The 13,923-nt window shown below is 42.6% G+C and overlaps 1 protein-coding gene across 2 annotated transcripts in view; it reads right to left on the bottom strand.

Moving 5' to 3' along the window:
* nedd1 (NEDD1 gamma-tubulin ring complex targeting factor) overlaps window positions 1–13,421 on the bottom strand; it is a 76,735-nt gene extending 63,314 nt beyond the window's left edge. The window contains exons 1-4 of one of the 2 annotated variants that reach the window (XM_063072239.1): window positions 13,157–13,421; window positions 6,912–7,057; window positions 6,110–6,202; window positions 5,831–5,947 (exon numbers count right to left, since the gene is read on the bottom strand). In XM_063072239.1, the coding sequence (XP_062928309.1) occupies window positions 5,831–5,947; window positions 6,110–6,202; window positions 6,912–7,057; window positions 13,157–13,178 (378 nt within the window). In that variant the 5' untranslated portion in view covers window positions 13,179–13,421. The remainder of the gene's footprint in view (window positions 1–5,830; window positions 5,948–6,109; window positions 6,203–6,911; window positions 7,058–13,156) is intronic. The other variant, XM_063072240.1, reaches the window with a different exon arrangement.
* Window positions 13,422–13,923: the final 502 nt, after the last annotated feature.

Genomic DNA, 13,923 nt, shown 5'->3' on the forward strand with positions numbered 1-13,923 from the left:
TCTCCAATCCATTGTTTAGGGTTACAAGAATGGTAACAAAACCAGAATTGAACTCTATTTCTAAGGTTGCTGCATTCTTCTGTGGTGAAATGAAGCTCACTAAATCTGCTTGCAGTTTCTCCACACCCAACATTCCTCCCTGGACGAAGAAATGATACAAAATTTACATCATGTCTCCAGTGGCTGAAGAATAACTGTCCAGCCCAAATCCACCTTTCAGGTCTACAGCCCTGCAGTCAGTTCTTAAAGTGTTTTAAAAACAAAGTGCAATGAGCTTCAGATTCCAAACACAGAAAATAATGTTTTGTCATCTCCCCTCATCTTTCAGCCATTCTCTTAACACTATATACCCTCTAAGGAAAATAGATCTTTGTTCATTCTAACTAATCCCCTTAATTTGACACAACTCAGTCAAGTCTCCTTTAGCCACAGTTCTTTTGAAAAAAAATTACCTAACTTAATCCATCCTTCCCTCTAGCTAAAATTTTCCAATCCTGGCAACATTTCTCTTAAATTTCCTCTGCACTTTCTCCAGTGAAACCTGACAAGTACCTCAAATACTACCTAATTTCTGAAAAAGGACACCCGGACCTGTGACAAGAGATTATAAAAATGATTTAATCAGCATACTCCAATTGTCTCTCACCCATCTGTCAAGCTTTTATGATGCTGAGACAAAAGAGAGCGGAAGTCACATCTTGTAGCTGGAGGCCATTTAACCTACAGCCTACCGTGTCCATGCCAATTGCCAAAGTAGGAATACCATCAAGCTTATTGCACCTTTCCTTCCCTCCCCCCGTGCCCTGCAATTTATTCTCTTACACATCCTCCCTTTCATTCCCTTTGTCATTAACCTACAAAAGGTGGTTAACCTAAGCACAGAGTTAGGGTACGTCCACACTATGCCAGATAATTTTGAAAATGAAGCCTTTTCTCTTCGTTTTGCCCTCCATCCACACTGAGCCGGCGTTTTCAGCCCCCGAAAACGGAGATTTTCGAAAACACTCTTCAGAGTGAATAAATCTGAAAACACTTAATATCTGGCGTAGTGTGTATGGGGTAAACGGAGAGATTTTAAAACGTTGTCATGACAACACAACAACAATGCTTTTTTCTGCTTCTGCTTGGTACTGCACAAGCTGTTATAACGTGCAGTCGGTGAACGGCGTGAGAGTTAAATTGTAAAGTGAGCTTTTTTGACTATTTAAAAACGCTGTCATGACGTGCCAGAACAGATGTTCGTTGTTCTAACAACGAAGTGAAGAAGTGAATAAGTATACTCACTTCGCCCTGTTTTTTGTCCTTGCTTGTATGAAGGTGGTTTACCTATTTATGCAAATACTTCTCTGACAATAGATGTGTAACAGCCTAATGTAACATTGTATGGAAATACAAGATAACACTGATGCAGACGTTTTATACATTTAACAAGGTGCTTTATTAATGCAAGAGTTAGTCAGTTTTTCAATGTTCGTCGTCAGCCGGGTCATACTGTCTGTGAACTCCCTGTCGGTTGCCTCCATATGCTCCAGTATTTGTTTTTTTTTAAGTTTTAAGTCCTCCTGCGCAAGAGCCAAGAGCAATTCCTTTAAAGTTTTTCTACTCTGTAACTGGACAAACACGCACTAAATATATCGTTTCCCCTTCGCTTGTTTTCTGTGTGTCCTGCTCATGCCCAGGAGGAGGAGATTCGCCCAAATATCCGCCTAATGTGGACGGAGATATTTTGACAAACGCTTAATGTGGACGCCTGTCGTTTTTACTCGAAACCGGCGTTTTCAAAATTATCCGGCGTAGTGTGGACGTAGCCTCAGTTTACAATTATGCCAAATCCTGATTAGGCCATCCCTGAGGTAGTGTCAGCAGCTCAAAAAGGAAATGGAATGTAGATTGACCAGAAGATTAAGGCTACGTCCACACTACGCTGGATAATTTTGAAAACGCCAGTTTCGAGTAAAAACGATAGGCGTCCACACTAAGCTTTTTTCAAAATATCTCTGTCCACATTAGATGGATATTTGGGTGAATCTCCTCTTACTGGGCATGCGCAGGACACACAGAAAACAAGCGACGAGGAAACAATATACTTGGTGTGTGTTTGTCCAGTTACAGAGTAGAAAAACTTAAAAGGAATTGCTCTTGCCTCTCGCGCAGGAGGACTTAAAACTAAAAAAATCAAATACTGGAGCGTATGGAGGCAACCGACAGGGAGTTCACGGACAGTATGACCCAGTTGATGACGAACATTGAAAAACTGACCAACTCTGTTGCATTAATAAAGCACCATGTATAATATGTCAGCATCAGTGTTATCTGTATTTCCATACAATGTCACATTAGGCTGTTACACATCTATTGTCAGAGAAGTACTTGCATAAATAGGTAAAGCACATTCATACCAGCAAGGACAGAAAACAGGGCAAAGTGAGTATACTTATTTATTCAGTAAGCTATGGGTCAAAGTACTTGGTGAGTAGATTTCTAACTCTTCTGGCTTCAGTCTCGTTGCCGTCTGTTCTGAAATTGTTAGGTTCTGTGAAGCGCAGAATCAAATATCGCTGTGATGATTGCACGCTCTAGTATCAATTCTTTGGCAACAATAAAGTAGTAATAATAAGAAGAAAACAATGAAATGCCGGGCTGCCGTCATCTGTTCCGGCATGTCATGACAGCGGTTTTAAAAAGCTCCGGTTACCCCGTACACACTGCAACGGATATTAGGCGTTTTCAGATCTATTCGCTCTGGAGACCGTTTCTGAAAATCTCCATTTTCGGGGGCTGAAAACGCCGTTTCAGTGTGGACGGAAGGTCAAAACAAAGTGAAAAAGCTTTGTTTTCAAAATTACTCGGCGTAGTGTGGACATAGCCTAGGAAGTTCTTTGATTGAAGTCACTTAAGGAAATGGACAGGTTAGATTGTGTGAAATACAGTACGCCAGTTGGGGAATCTAGGACTTAAAAGGATGATTTTCTTAAAAACAGAACCTGATTTTTCAGCAGTGAGGTATATTTGCAAACAGAGGAAGAACCCTGCAGCTTTCATCCTCAGATGGTATTAATGCTGCATCAGAACAACTTCTATACTAAGACTGATCATATTATATTATCCTCAACTTCCCAAATAGAGGGCGAAGTCTCAGTGCAAGAGGTTAACATGGGATTGAATTTATTAGGTGCATCCAGGAGAGTTTCTTAAATTAAAATGTAAATAATCCAGCTAGGAGGGCCACACTGGACCTGGTATTTGGAAATGAGCTTGGCCAGGTAACATTCAGGAAACAGTAATCTCCAAATTTTAAAATAGCTCTGAATAGACCTTGTGGGACAGTATTAAAATGGACTAGGGCAAAGTACAAGAGCATTAGGCAAGAACTAAGGAGAGCTAAACTAAGGAGAGAACAGCTATCTGACATGTAGAAGGGGCTTGAAGACCAACTGCACAAAGAACAAGACAGCTATGTTTCAGTGAGAGGAAAGGACAAGAATAGCATTGTAAAAGCCCCTAGATTAAGAGAGAAGCGATGAATTTAGTCAAGAAAAAGCGTATGCAAGACTTAGGAAGTGAAGATCAAACACAGCTCTTGAGGATTGCAAAGAACTCAAAGAAGAGAATTAGGCAGAGAGTCAGAAATCGCTAAGGCTACTCTGTTACTTAAGGAAATAGGGATAATCCTGGTAATTTCAACCAGTGAGTCTCACATCAGTGGTAGGAAAGCTATTGTAGAGGGTTCTTAGGGAGCATTTGGAGAATCATGGCTTAATTGGAGACAAGGAATAGATTGAGTTGAGTCTTTTTTGAGGAGGTGATAAAGATTGAGCAGTGAGCATTGTCCACATGGAAATTATTAAGGCATGTGACAAGGTCTCACATGGTAGGTTCATGGAATCCATGGTGGCTTGGCCATTGAAGAGAGGGAAGTGGTTGATGAGATTTATTCTGACTGGACATCAGTGACTAAAGTTGTCCATAGGGATCATCACTTAGATGAAACCATTGATGAATGGGTTAGTAAGTTGACAGATGACACAAAAATCTTCTACACTATCCACAATGGCATCAAAGAATATAGAGAGATATAGATCAGATGGAGTATAACTTGACCAAGTGTGAGATCAAATGTAAAGAAACAGCACAGTTAATGCAGGACCCTGAACAGTGTTGATGCACAGAGGAATCTTTGATCCAAGTCTATAGTTCCCTGAAATTGTCTGCAGAAGTTTTGATGCGGTAGTAAAGAAGGCATATAATGTACTTGCCTTTAAAGTTCAAATTACATTTATTATCAAAGTATGCATCCATAAACAACCTTGAGATTCGTTTTCATGCAAGCAGCCACAAAGCAAACACAATAGAACCCATAAAAACACAAAGGCCATCAAACATACAATGTGCAAAAAAAATCATGCAAACAATAAAAGTAAACAAATAACACACAGACATGAACCCAGAGTCCTTGAAAGTGAGTCTACAGCCACAGAACCAGTTCAGTGCTGCAGCTGGTCCAGGAGCCTGATAGCTGCAGGCCACAGCCATGGAGCCAATTGGAGAAGTGAGCTGAACACCAGCTTGTCCTTCACCTCGATGCCTTTATCTTTTAAATCAGGCTCAGCGCCAAAATCAGCTAAACATCAGTTCATTTTCCACTCTTGAGCCAGGGGCCTGGCACTTCGATCTGGCCCGAAGTCTTGATCCGGCCCCAAGCCTGCTCCAGCAATGGCTGCCGCAGCCATATCTACATTCGCAAAAGTCCAGTTTGGTGAATTCTTCAGACCATCACAAAAATGCCAGATCGTACAGACAGTTCAAAAGCACAACTCCCAAAGGGAAATTACAGACTGTGGATTGCAGTGACTGAAGGCCAGAAAAAGTATAATTGATAGAACAGTTAGTACTTTTACTTGCTGCCCGCAGTATGTTGCCATGACTTGCTAGCGTCATCTTGCCTCAGTACTTGAAGTACTGAGTTCACAAGTCAGCAAGTTAATTTCAGCCTTACAAGACTCTGGTCAGGTGTATCCGGAGAATTGCAATTCTGGTTGCTCATAAGAAAGATGTGTGGATTTTGAAGTTTACCAGGAATCTACTTGGATTTGAGGTCATAGAGAGGTTGAACTTGGGCTGGTGTCTCTGGAGTGGCTGAGTGGAGATCTGAGAAATTTATAAAATTATAGACGGTCAGCATCTTTATCCTGAGGACCAAAATGTCTAACACTGGAAGACAACAGGAATTCTGCAGGTGCTGGAAATTCAAACAACACACAAAGTTGCTGGCGAACGCAGGCCAGGCAGCATCTCCAGGTAGAGGTACAGTCGACGTTTCAGGCCGAGACCCTTGAAACGTCGACTGTACCTCTTCCTAGAGATGCTGCCTGGCCTGCTGCGTTCACCAGCAACCTTGATGTGTGTAACACTGGAAGACATGAATTTAAGGTGACAGGATAAAAAGATGTGCAAAGCGGTGGGTTCAAGGAATGCACGGCCAGAGGTGCTACTGCAGGCAAACACAACTGAAGTACTGACGGGGCTTCCAGAGAAGCAAATGAATGTTCAGATATGTCGGACCCCTTCCTGCACTGTACTGTTCTTTGTAAACAAGAATATGACAAGATATAGGGATAGAAAGACAAGTCACAGCTTACTGACCAGTGGAATAAGCCAGAGCGTCAAATTATCTGTTCCTGTATGCCAATGCCAAACCAACCATCCAAAGAACCATTACCGAACAGAACATCTTCAATGTTCTATGACATTTCCTCAACTTTACATCCCAGATATTAACCGCGTTAATAAGCAAACCATCCAACAGCAAGAACCATTGTCAATAGAATACCTTCAGCGTTCTGTGACATCTCCTCGACTTTACGTCCCAGATATTAACCGTGTTGTCAAGGCCACCACTTACAAAATACTTGCAAGTGGAACCCAGACTTATACACGTCTGCTTTTTCTGTAGAATTAAACAAAACACATCAAACTGGAATCACATTAAATGGAAGACAGTTAAGCAAAACTAATGTTACATGTTCATAAGTAATTTTCCCACCTTAATAAATTACAGGAGAACCATAAATCAACACAAGGTTTAGCATTTTAATAAGAGGTTACCTACCCCATCAGCAAAATCTTTTATAGACAGGGGAGTAGGTGTACAGGATGATAACACTATTTTGTCCCCAGTGCTGGATGAACTCAACAAATGCTGATGTAGAAGAATGAAGGCAAATCAATTATAAAGATTGGTAATCTTATTTTGCTAACGATAATCAAATTATTAGTACTCTGGACAACAAAATAACTTCTGTAAATGAATCAATTATACTTTCAAGCATTCAAAAGTAGACAAAACAAGTCTGCAAGAAATGTATTAACATTAGACTAGTTTTTAAAAGCTGAACATTAGAAAAGGCTTCCAAATCTGTTACTACATCGCTGCTCTATCTCAGGCAAACAATTTTAAAGTTGACACTGACCAGTGTTTTTTTTTAAAATTAGGAACTTAAACATTTTGCAAAATATGCAAGGGAATTAACAACTAATCGTGGTAGCATTACCCTTAAGTTTAATCAGAAGTACAGAGACCATGGAAAAGCACCAAAATATTGCAGAACAAATGACTTTGGAGATGTTTAAATGAGAAAAAAAAACAGGAGGAACGCTAGTAAAGGCAAAGAGATCAAGAAGACTTCAAATTCCACAAAGAGAAAAATACCACAAAAAAAGTCAATGCAAATAAAAATCATTCTCTCTTACATACTTAAAAACATTGATTTGCAAAACAGTGCCAAATGCATCTCAGACTTATTAAAATCAATTACCAGATTTTAAGGATGGTAATAGATCATATTTTGAAATAAACAATTCACGTAACTGCAAATGTAATGGTAGCAAAGAATATAATGGAATCAAAGGATATTATCTGCAGTCCAGCAAACAGAAGTTACTTCACAGGGCTTCTTATGAGGGTTAAATTGTTCCACTACTGTCATGGAAACCGAATCCCAGATTTTAATATCATCCCCACATGAGGCTAATTTGATGCTATCCTGCATGGTATGTCCTGTAAAGTACGAGCCAAAGTAAAATTAAGTAACTTCATAAAAAACAAATTGAGATCTTTATACAAATAAACAAAAATAACAAAATTCAGGCCACTTATACCAATCAATACAAGTATTCACATTTTGGATGACTGGCAAAGGCAGCAGTGAATGTTATTCTCATCTGGGCAGCACAAGGTCTTCATGATCTGGACCTTCAAATATCAGTGTTCATTAGGCGATCTGTTCTCTGAACACACCACTATCTGAAGCCTTAGCTCGCACAAGAGGAAAGGTGTAGTTTCTGATTAGTCATCTTGGTCTCAGAACATCTCAGGACACTGTCCTCTACCCTGCCAACTTCAGCTGTTTCATCAATGACTTTCCTACATTACAAGGTCAAAGTTCAGAATGTTCAATTCGATTCTCAACTCCCCAGTGAACACTGCAGCTGATGTCTGCAAGCACAGACAATAACCTCTGAAGAAGCTAAACACCCACCCCTGACAACAGCACTTCTCCATTCCATCAGCTTCCTGCCACGGACATCTTGGGGGTCACCATCAAGCAGAAACTCAGCTGAAACAAGCAGCAACATGTCCTGTGGCAAGCAAATCTGACATTACCTCAACATCACATGAATTAGTTGCAATAGAGTCAAGGTAAGAACTGCTCTAGACAGGATATGGTCAATATCACTAGCTCCATCATGGACTCTGCACAGGATCAGAAAGCACTGCAAACTCAGCCAGCTCCATCATGGGCCAGCATCAACGTCTTCTAAAAGTGATGCTTCAGGAAAGACACCCATCACCCAGCCTGCTTCTCATTGCTACCGTTGAGATGGTACAGGAGCCTGAAGAGCCTCACTTGACATTTCAGGAACAGCATCTTCCTATCCATCATCAGATTTCTGAATGCACAATGAACGCATGTACAGTTTTTTTAAAATAACTTAACACTAATTTAAATATATATAACCAGTAATTTATAGTTATTTAATATTATTTACTGGATTATGATAGTGCTGGTGAATCACAGCAACAACTTGCTGGCAGCAAACAAAACTAAACAACCACTGCAATCAATAGCCTGTAGCTTCCCTTTCAGAGTTGAACATCTTGAAGATGGGCCAGATGATCAGCTTTGACAAACTTCTACAGATATGGTGTGGAGAGTATATTAACTGGCTGCATCATAGCCTGGTATGGAAACACCAATGCCTTTGAACAGAAAATCCTACAAGTAGTGGACACAGCCCAGTCCCTTATGGGTGGGTAACGCCTTCCTCACCATTGATCACATCTATAGGAAAGCAGCATTCATCATCAGGGACTCCTGCCACCCAGGAAATGCTCTCTTCTCACTGGTGCCATCAAGAAGACAGTGCAGAAGCCTTGGAATTCACACCACCAGGTTCAGGAACAATTATTACTCCTCAACCATCAGGCTCTTGAACAAAAGGGGATAACTTCAATTGGTCCATCACTGAACTGTTCCCACAACCAATGGATTCACTTTCAAGGCCTCTTCATCTCATGTTCTCAATATTTATTTATTATTATTTCTTTTTGTATTTGCTTAGTTTGTCTCCTGTAAAGTCCTTGGCATTCTCCTTCACCTTGTCTGCTAGAGCATTCTCATTACTTCTTTTAGCTCTCATTTCCTTAAGCGTTCTCTTGCATTTCTTACACTCAAGTACCTCATTTGTACCTACCTGCTTGTACATGCTATGCACCTCCCTCCCCTTCCTCAACCAGGCCTCCAATATCTCTCAAAAACCAAGGTTTCTTAAACCTGTTATCTTTGCCTTTTATTCTGACAGGAACATACAAACTGTACCCTCAAAATTTCACCTTTAAAGGCCTCCCACTTACCAAGTACACCTTTGCCAGAGAACAACCTGTCCCAATCCACATTTGCCAAATCCTTTGTGACGTCATCAAAATTGACCTTTCTCCAATTTAGAATCTCAACCCTCTCGGAGTTCAGCCAGCTCCAGTTCCAACTCCTCAACGTGGTCTGGTAGAAGCTGCAGCTGGATGGTGCATTTCTTGCAAGTGAAGTCGTCAGGAACACTAGTGGTCTCCCTGCCTTCCCACAGCCCTCATTTTACTCTACTGCTGTCATCCCACCACTCAAACTGTGCAATGAGAAAGAAAATTAAACAAATATTCTGCACTGTAACTGCTTTTCCCTTGTACTACCTCAATGAACTAGTCATGAAATGATCTCTACGAATAGCATGCAAAACAGTTTTTCACAGTGCTTGGTACAAGTGACAATAATGAAGTGATTTGCCAATAATAATGCTTATTATAACCAGACTTTGTTTACCGAACCCAGTTTAATTTCTTAAGCCTTATCATCCCGTCTACTTGCATGGCCACTCTCAGCGAACTATGCACCTTTACTCGCAGGTCCTTCTGTTCCATAGCACTCCTCAGCACCCTGCATTCATTACTATAGGTCCCATCCTAGACTGAATGTCCAAAATGCAGTCACACCCAAGTTGAAATCCATTTGCTATTTCTTAAAATCACCTTGCACTTCATTGTAACCTCCATTATCAACAAGACACCTAATTTACTATCACCATACATGACCACCCACACACAAAACCACAATGACTATACATGAACAAGCCTTGACTATCCAAGTGATTGTAGATCTTGTCCTTCAGAATCCCCTCAGTAACTTCCCTGCAAATAAAGTCAGATTCAGCACTCTGTCGTTCCCTGACCTGTCTTTGCTACACTCAGCCAACCTCCAACCTTCTGGCTAATAATGAAGCAAAAACCTCTAAAAGGGCATCCGTGATATCTTCGCCAACCTCCCATAGGTTCAGGGGGGTGCACTTGGTCAGGCCCTGGGGATTTACCCATCTTAATTCACTACAAACTGCAAATACCTCCTTCATCATTATATGCAAATGACCCAAGATTTCACTACTTATTAGCCTTGTTTCTTTGGAATCCATTATATTGTCCTTAGTAAAGACCAAGGAGAAAGAGATCTTTAAAAACCTCAACCATGTCTTCTGATTGCACACATTAGTGGCCCTGATAGTCTTGAAGATCTGGTCTCTCCCTGGTCACCATTTTGCCATTATTGTAACTGAAGAACCTCTCTAGATTACCTTCAATCTTGCCTGCCAAATCCATCTCATACTTTGTGGCCTCCAAGTCTTAAAACTTTTTTTTATATTTGATGGATTGTTTCATACCCAGCTGCCCAAATGTAATTTCCTTTTCAGAGCTCTGACACCTCCCATCAGGCAGGGTTTTCCGAACTTGGTATGGGTACCTTCATCCTAACAGGATTACGCTGCCACGGACTCTTGATATGACCCACTTACCAATTGTTCCTTTGTCTTTAAATAGTCACCCAGTTAACCCCGGCTAGATTCTGCCTAACGCCCTCAAAGTTGTCCCAGTTTCACTTCAGGACTTAAACCTGTAAACATGTTCTTATTTTCAGAACTACTTTAAAAAACTATTAGAATTGTGGTTAGTGGACCCTACTTGTTCGCCAACTGCCGCTTCAGTTACTTGCCCTATGAGGAGGTCCCATATTGCTCTTCCTGACTAGGTTCCTCTATATACACCAGATTCTGGTTAGTTGGGTCATCGGTTAATCCGGCAACTGCTTATTTGGAACAAGTCTGAAAGAACAAAAACTAATTGAGAAAATAGCCCGATTCCTTCATTTATTCAGGACACTGCGCCGCTTAATTGAGGCAGAAGATTGTTGCCGAACAGTTTCGAACTAGACGCACACACTAGTGTGGTTGTTAGCCACTACACTCTGCTTCCAGTGAACAATTTTTTTTTTAAATATAGTATCAGTTATGTTTGTATTCAAACCAGTGATTTTTGTCACTGACAGTTGGCGAGAAACAAGTAGCAAGACAATTCAGAAAGACTATATCCAGTACTGATGAAAGATATCATCCAAAATGCCCTGAATGAAAATATGGGTGGGTGGGTTAGAAAGTTCACAGAAGATACAAAGATCCATGGTGCTGTGGATACTGTAGAAGACTGCCAAAGGATACAGAACGATACAGATCAATGCAGATATGGGTAGAGAAATAGTAGACAGTGTTTAATCCAGACAAGTGGGAGGTGTTGCACTTTGGGCTAGCAAATGCAAGAGGCCAGTACTGGCAGGACCTTTAACACTGTTGATTTATAAGGGGATCTTGAAGTCTAAGCTCAAAGCTTCCTGGAAGTGGCTCAACAGGACAGGGTAGTAAAGACAGCACTTTACCAGATGCTTGTTCTTATTATTCAAATTAGGAAGTTATGTTGCAGCTTTATAAAATTCTAGCAAGGCAACGTCTGGCGTATTGCCTTCAGTTTTCGTACCCACATTATAGAAAAGCTGTGGAGGCTTTGGAGGGACTGCAGAAGAGGTGTACCACAGTGCTACCTGGATCAGAGGACACGTGGTTTGAGAAAAGGTTCATTGGGGTTGGCTCCTCTCAAGCAGCAGAGGCTGAGGGGAGAATAGATAGAAACAAGATTGAGAGGCATACACTCCAGTCAAATTGACTATCAGGGGGCAGGCATTTAAGGTGAAAAGGGGAGCAAGTTACTGTAAAAGGAAATGTGTGGAGAAAGTGATTTCTCCACAAAGAGATGGGTGCCTGACAGAGGTGGCAGGGAAATATGACTGAGGCATTTAAAAAGTTATTGGAAACAAGGTGTTGAGTAGGCACAAGGGATTAGTTTAGAGGGGCTTTTAATTAATTTGGTACAACTGCATGGCCAAAAAGTCCTTCTCCTATACTGTCATTTTCAGTGTACTAGAACAAATATATGAGCTAAAGAAACAGACAGTACCCTTTTGGGAGGCATTTATACTCAACTTCCACCCCACCAGTCTGCATACTTTCACCTCTCCTAAAGTCTCTCTTAACAACTTCTCCTGTTGTTCCCTAACCAATATCTTTCTCCATTTCTATAATACAAGGAATTGTGCTTTCTATGTTCTTCACTTTTTCCTATTTATGCTTGCTCAGCCAGTTTGTATACCTTATTCTTGATACCATTTTGAGCCCAACTCCTGGATGTGTGTATACATGAACCACAACACTTCGAGTCCATCTCTCAATTTGCCCTCTACTTACATGGCACCATACACAAAACATGGTTTGAGATTCTTAAATTTGGTTGGAGTGGACTGATCTCCCTAGCACAACTAAGGCCCACAACAAAATTAATGTTACACTTCTGCTTGTCTCTGCATTTCTGTGACAGATGCAGCTGTCTCCTGTGTAATCTCTACTTATCTTCACACGTAGTGACTAATTCACACCTGTTGGACAGAACTGATGTCTGCTAATCCTGCTTCACTGCCTCCAGTAAATCTCACTACCCCATGCCAAACAGTCAAGTCCACTCCTTTCTTCTAGAATATGACTATTCTGGTTTAAATTTTTCAAAAGTTATTTCCTAGCTTACATGCAAAGTATCCTCATCTCAATTCCAGTTCAATGAAAGCACCAGATTCAAATTGGTGCCACCTACCTCCTTAATTGTTTGCACAGGTTGGTCTCCGCATTCACAAATCCCCAGATATTTTGGACACATAACGTACTATATCCTAGCCTTGGCTCTTATTTAGTTAAAACCTTCATTCAACAATTAATTTTCCCAATGTAATCATTTAATCCCAGTCCTAACAAATGTGCTGACAGATTTCTTGGCTGTTGTAAATTGTAGCTAAGAGTAGTAAATGGGAAAAGAATTGAAGTTGAGTTGATGGAACTGCGGAAGACAACAGATTTTCAGGGTACTGGGGAGGGAGGATTTGTGTTGGGAGCAGAGCTGATGATCTGTGTGATCGATAAACCCCAGCAAAGAGCAGTGTTGTTACTGACCTTGTCCCTTCCATTCACTGACCACAAGACAAAGAGTGTGAGGTACTCCGACATGTCCCTGAAACGTAACACGATTTGGTTCGCGCGGAGCGAACTGTGCTCCCCTGCCAAGCCGCTTCTCTCCTCACAGACAGCGAGAGTTGAAGGAAGCTGCAGCCCCCGCAGGCGCTCTACCTCCACGCCATCACCCAGAGGCCCAAGCCTCCCTGTGGGTGAGGGGAAGCACCCTTACCTGTAGAACTCTGCTGGTTCATGACCCTCCGTCCCCTGGGGTCCCAGCCAACCCCAGGGCGCTTTGCACAAGCGCTCACGGACTACCAGGGCTCGAGTACAGAAAGTGGCCACTAGCTCTCGTTACCTCTCCCAGCGGATAGCCCGGAGTCACCAAGGTCCGGGGTGACGAACCCTGCTGTCTCGGCACCGCCTGTCCAGGCCCCTCACCGGCCTAAACGCAAGCACAGATCTGGCGCCAACCGCAACCGGGCACGCATGCGTACTGCTAGGACACACGCAAGCTCCGCCCCTTTAGCGCGCGCCCGCTCTGTAGACCCCGCCCCCTACCCTCACACCCTCCAAACGTCTCGCCCCTTCCCTCCCTCCACAGTTACCGCCCCTCCCCTCACAGCACCTCCAAAGGTCTCGCCCACCCCACCCTCCACAGACACCACCCTCCCCTCACAGCCCCTCCAAACGTCTCGCCCCTTCCGTCCCTCCACAGACCCCGCCCCTCCCCTCACAGCCCCTCCAAACGTCTCGCCCCTTCCCTCCCTCCACAGACCCCGCCCCTCCCCTCACAGCCCCTCCAAACGTCTCGCCCCTTCCCTCCCTCCACAGACCCCGCCCCTCCCCTCACAGCCCCTCCAAACGTCTCGCCCCTTCCCTCCCTCCACAGACCCCGCCCCTCCCCTCACAGCACCTCCAAAGGTCTCGCCCCTTCCCTCCCTCCACAGACCCCGCCCCGCCCCACACAGCCCCTCCCAACGTCTCGCCCCTTCCCTC

The sequence above is a fragment of the Mobula hypostoma genome, chromosome 20 (genome assembly GCF_963921235.1).
Source record: "Mobula hypostoma chromosome 20, sMobHyp1.1, whole genome shotgun sequence".
Classification (NCBI taxonomy): domain Eukaryota; kingdom Metazoa; phylum Chordata; class Chondrichthyes; order Myliobatiformes; family Myliobatidae; genus Mobula; species Mobula hypostoma.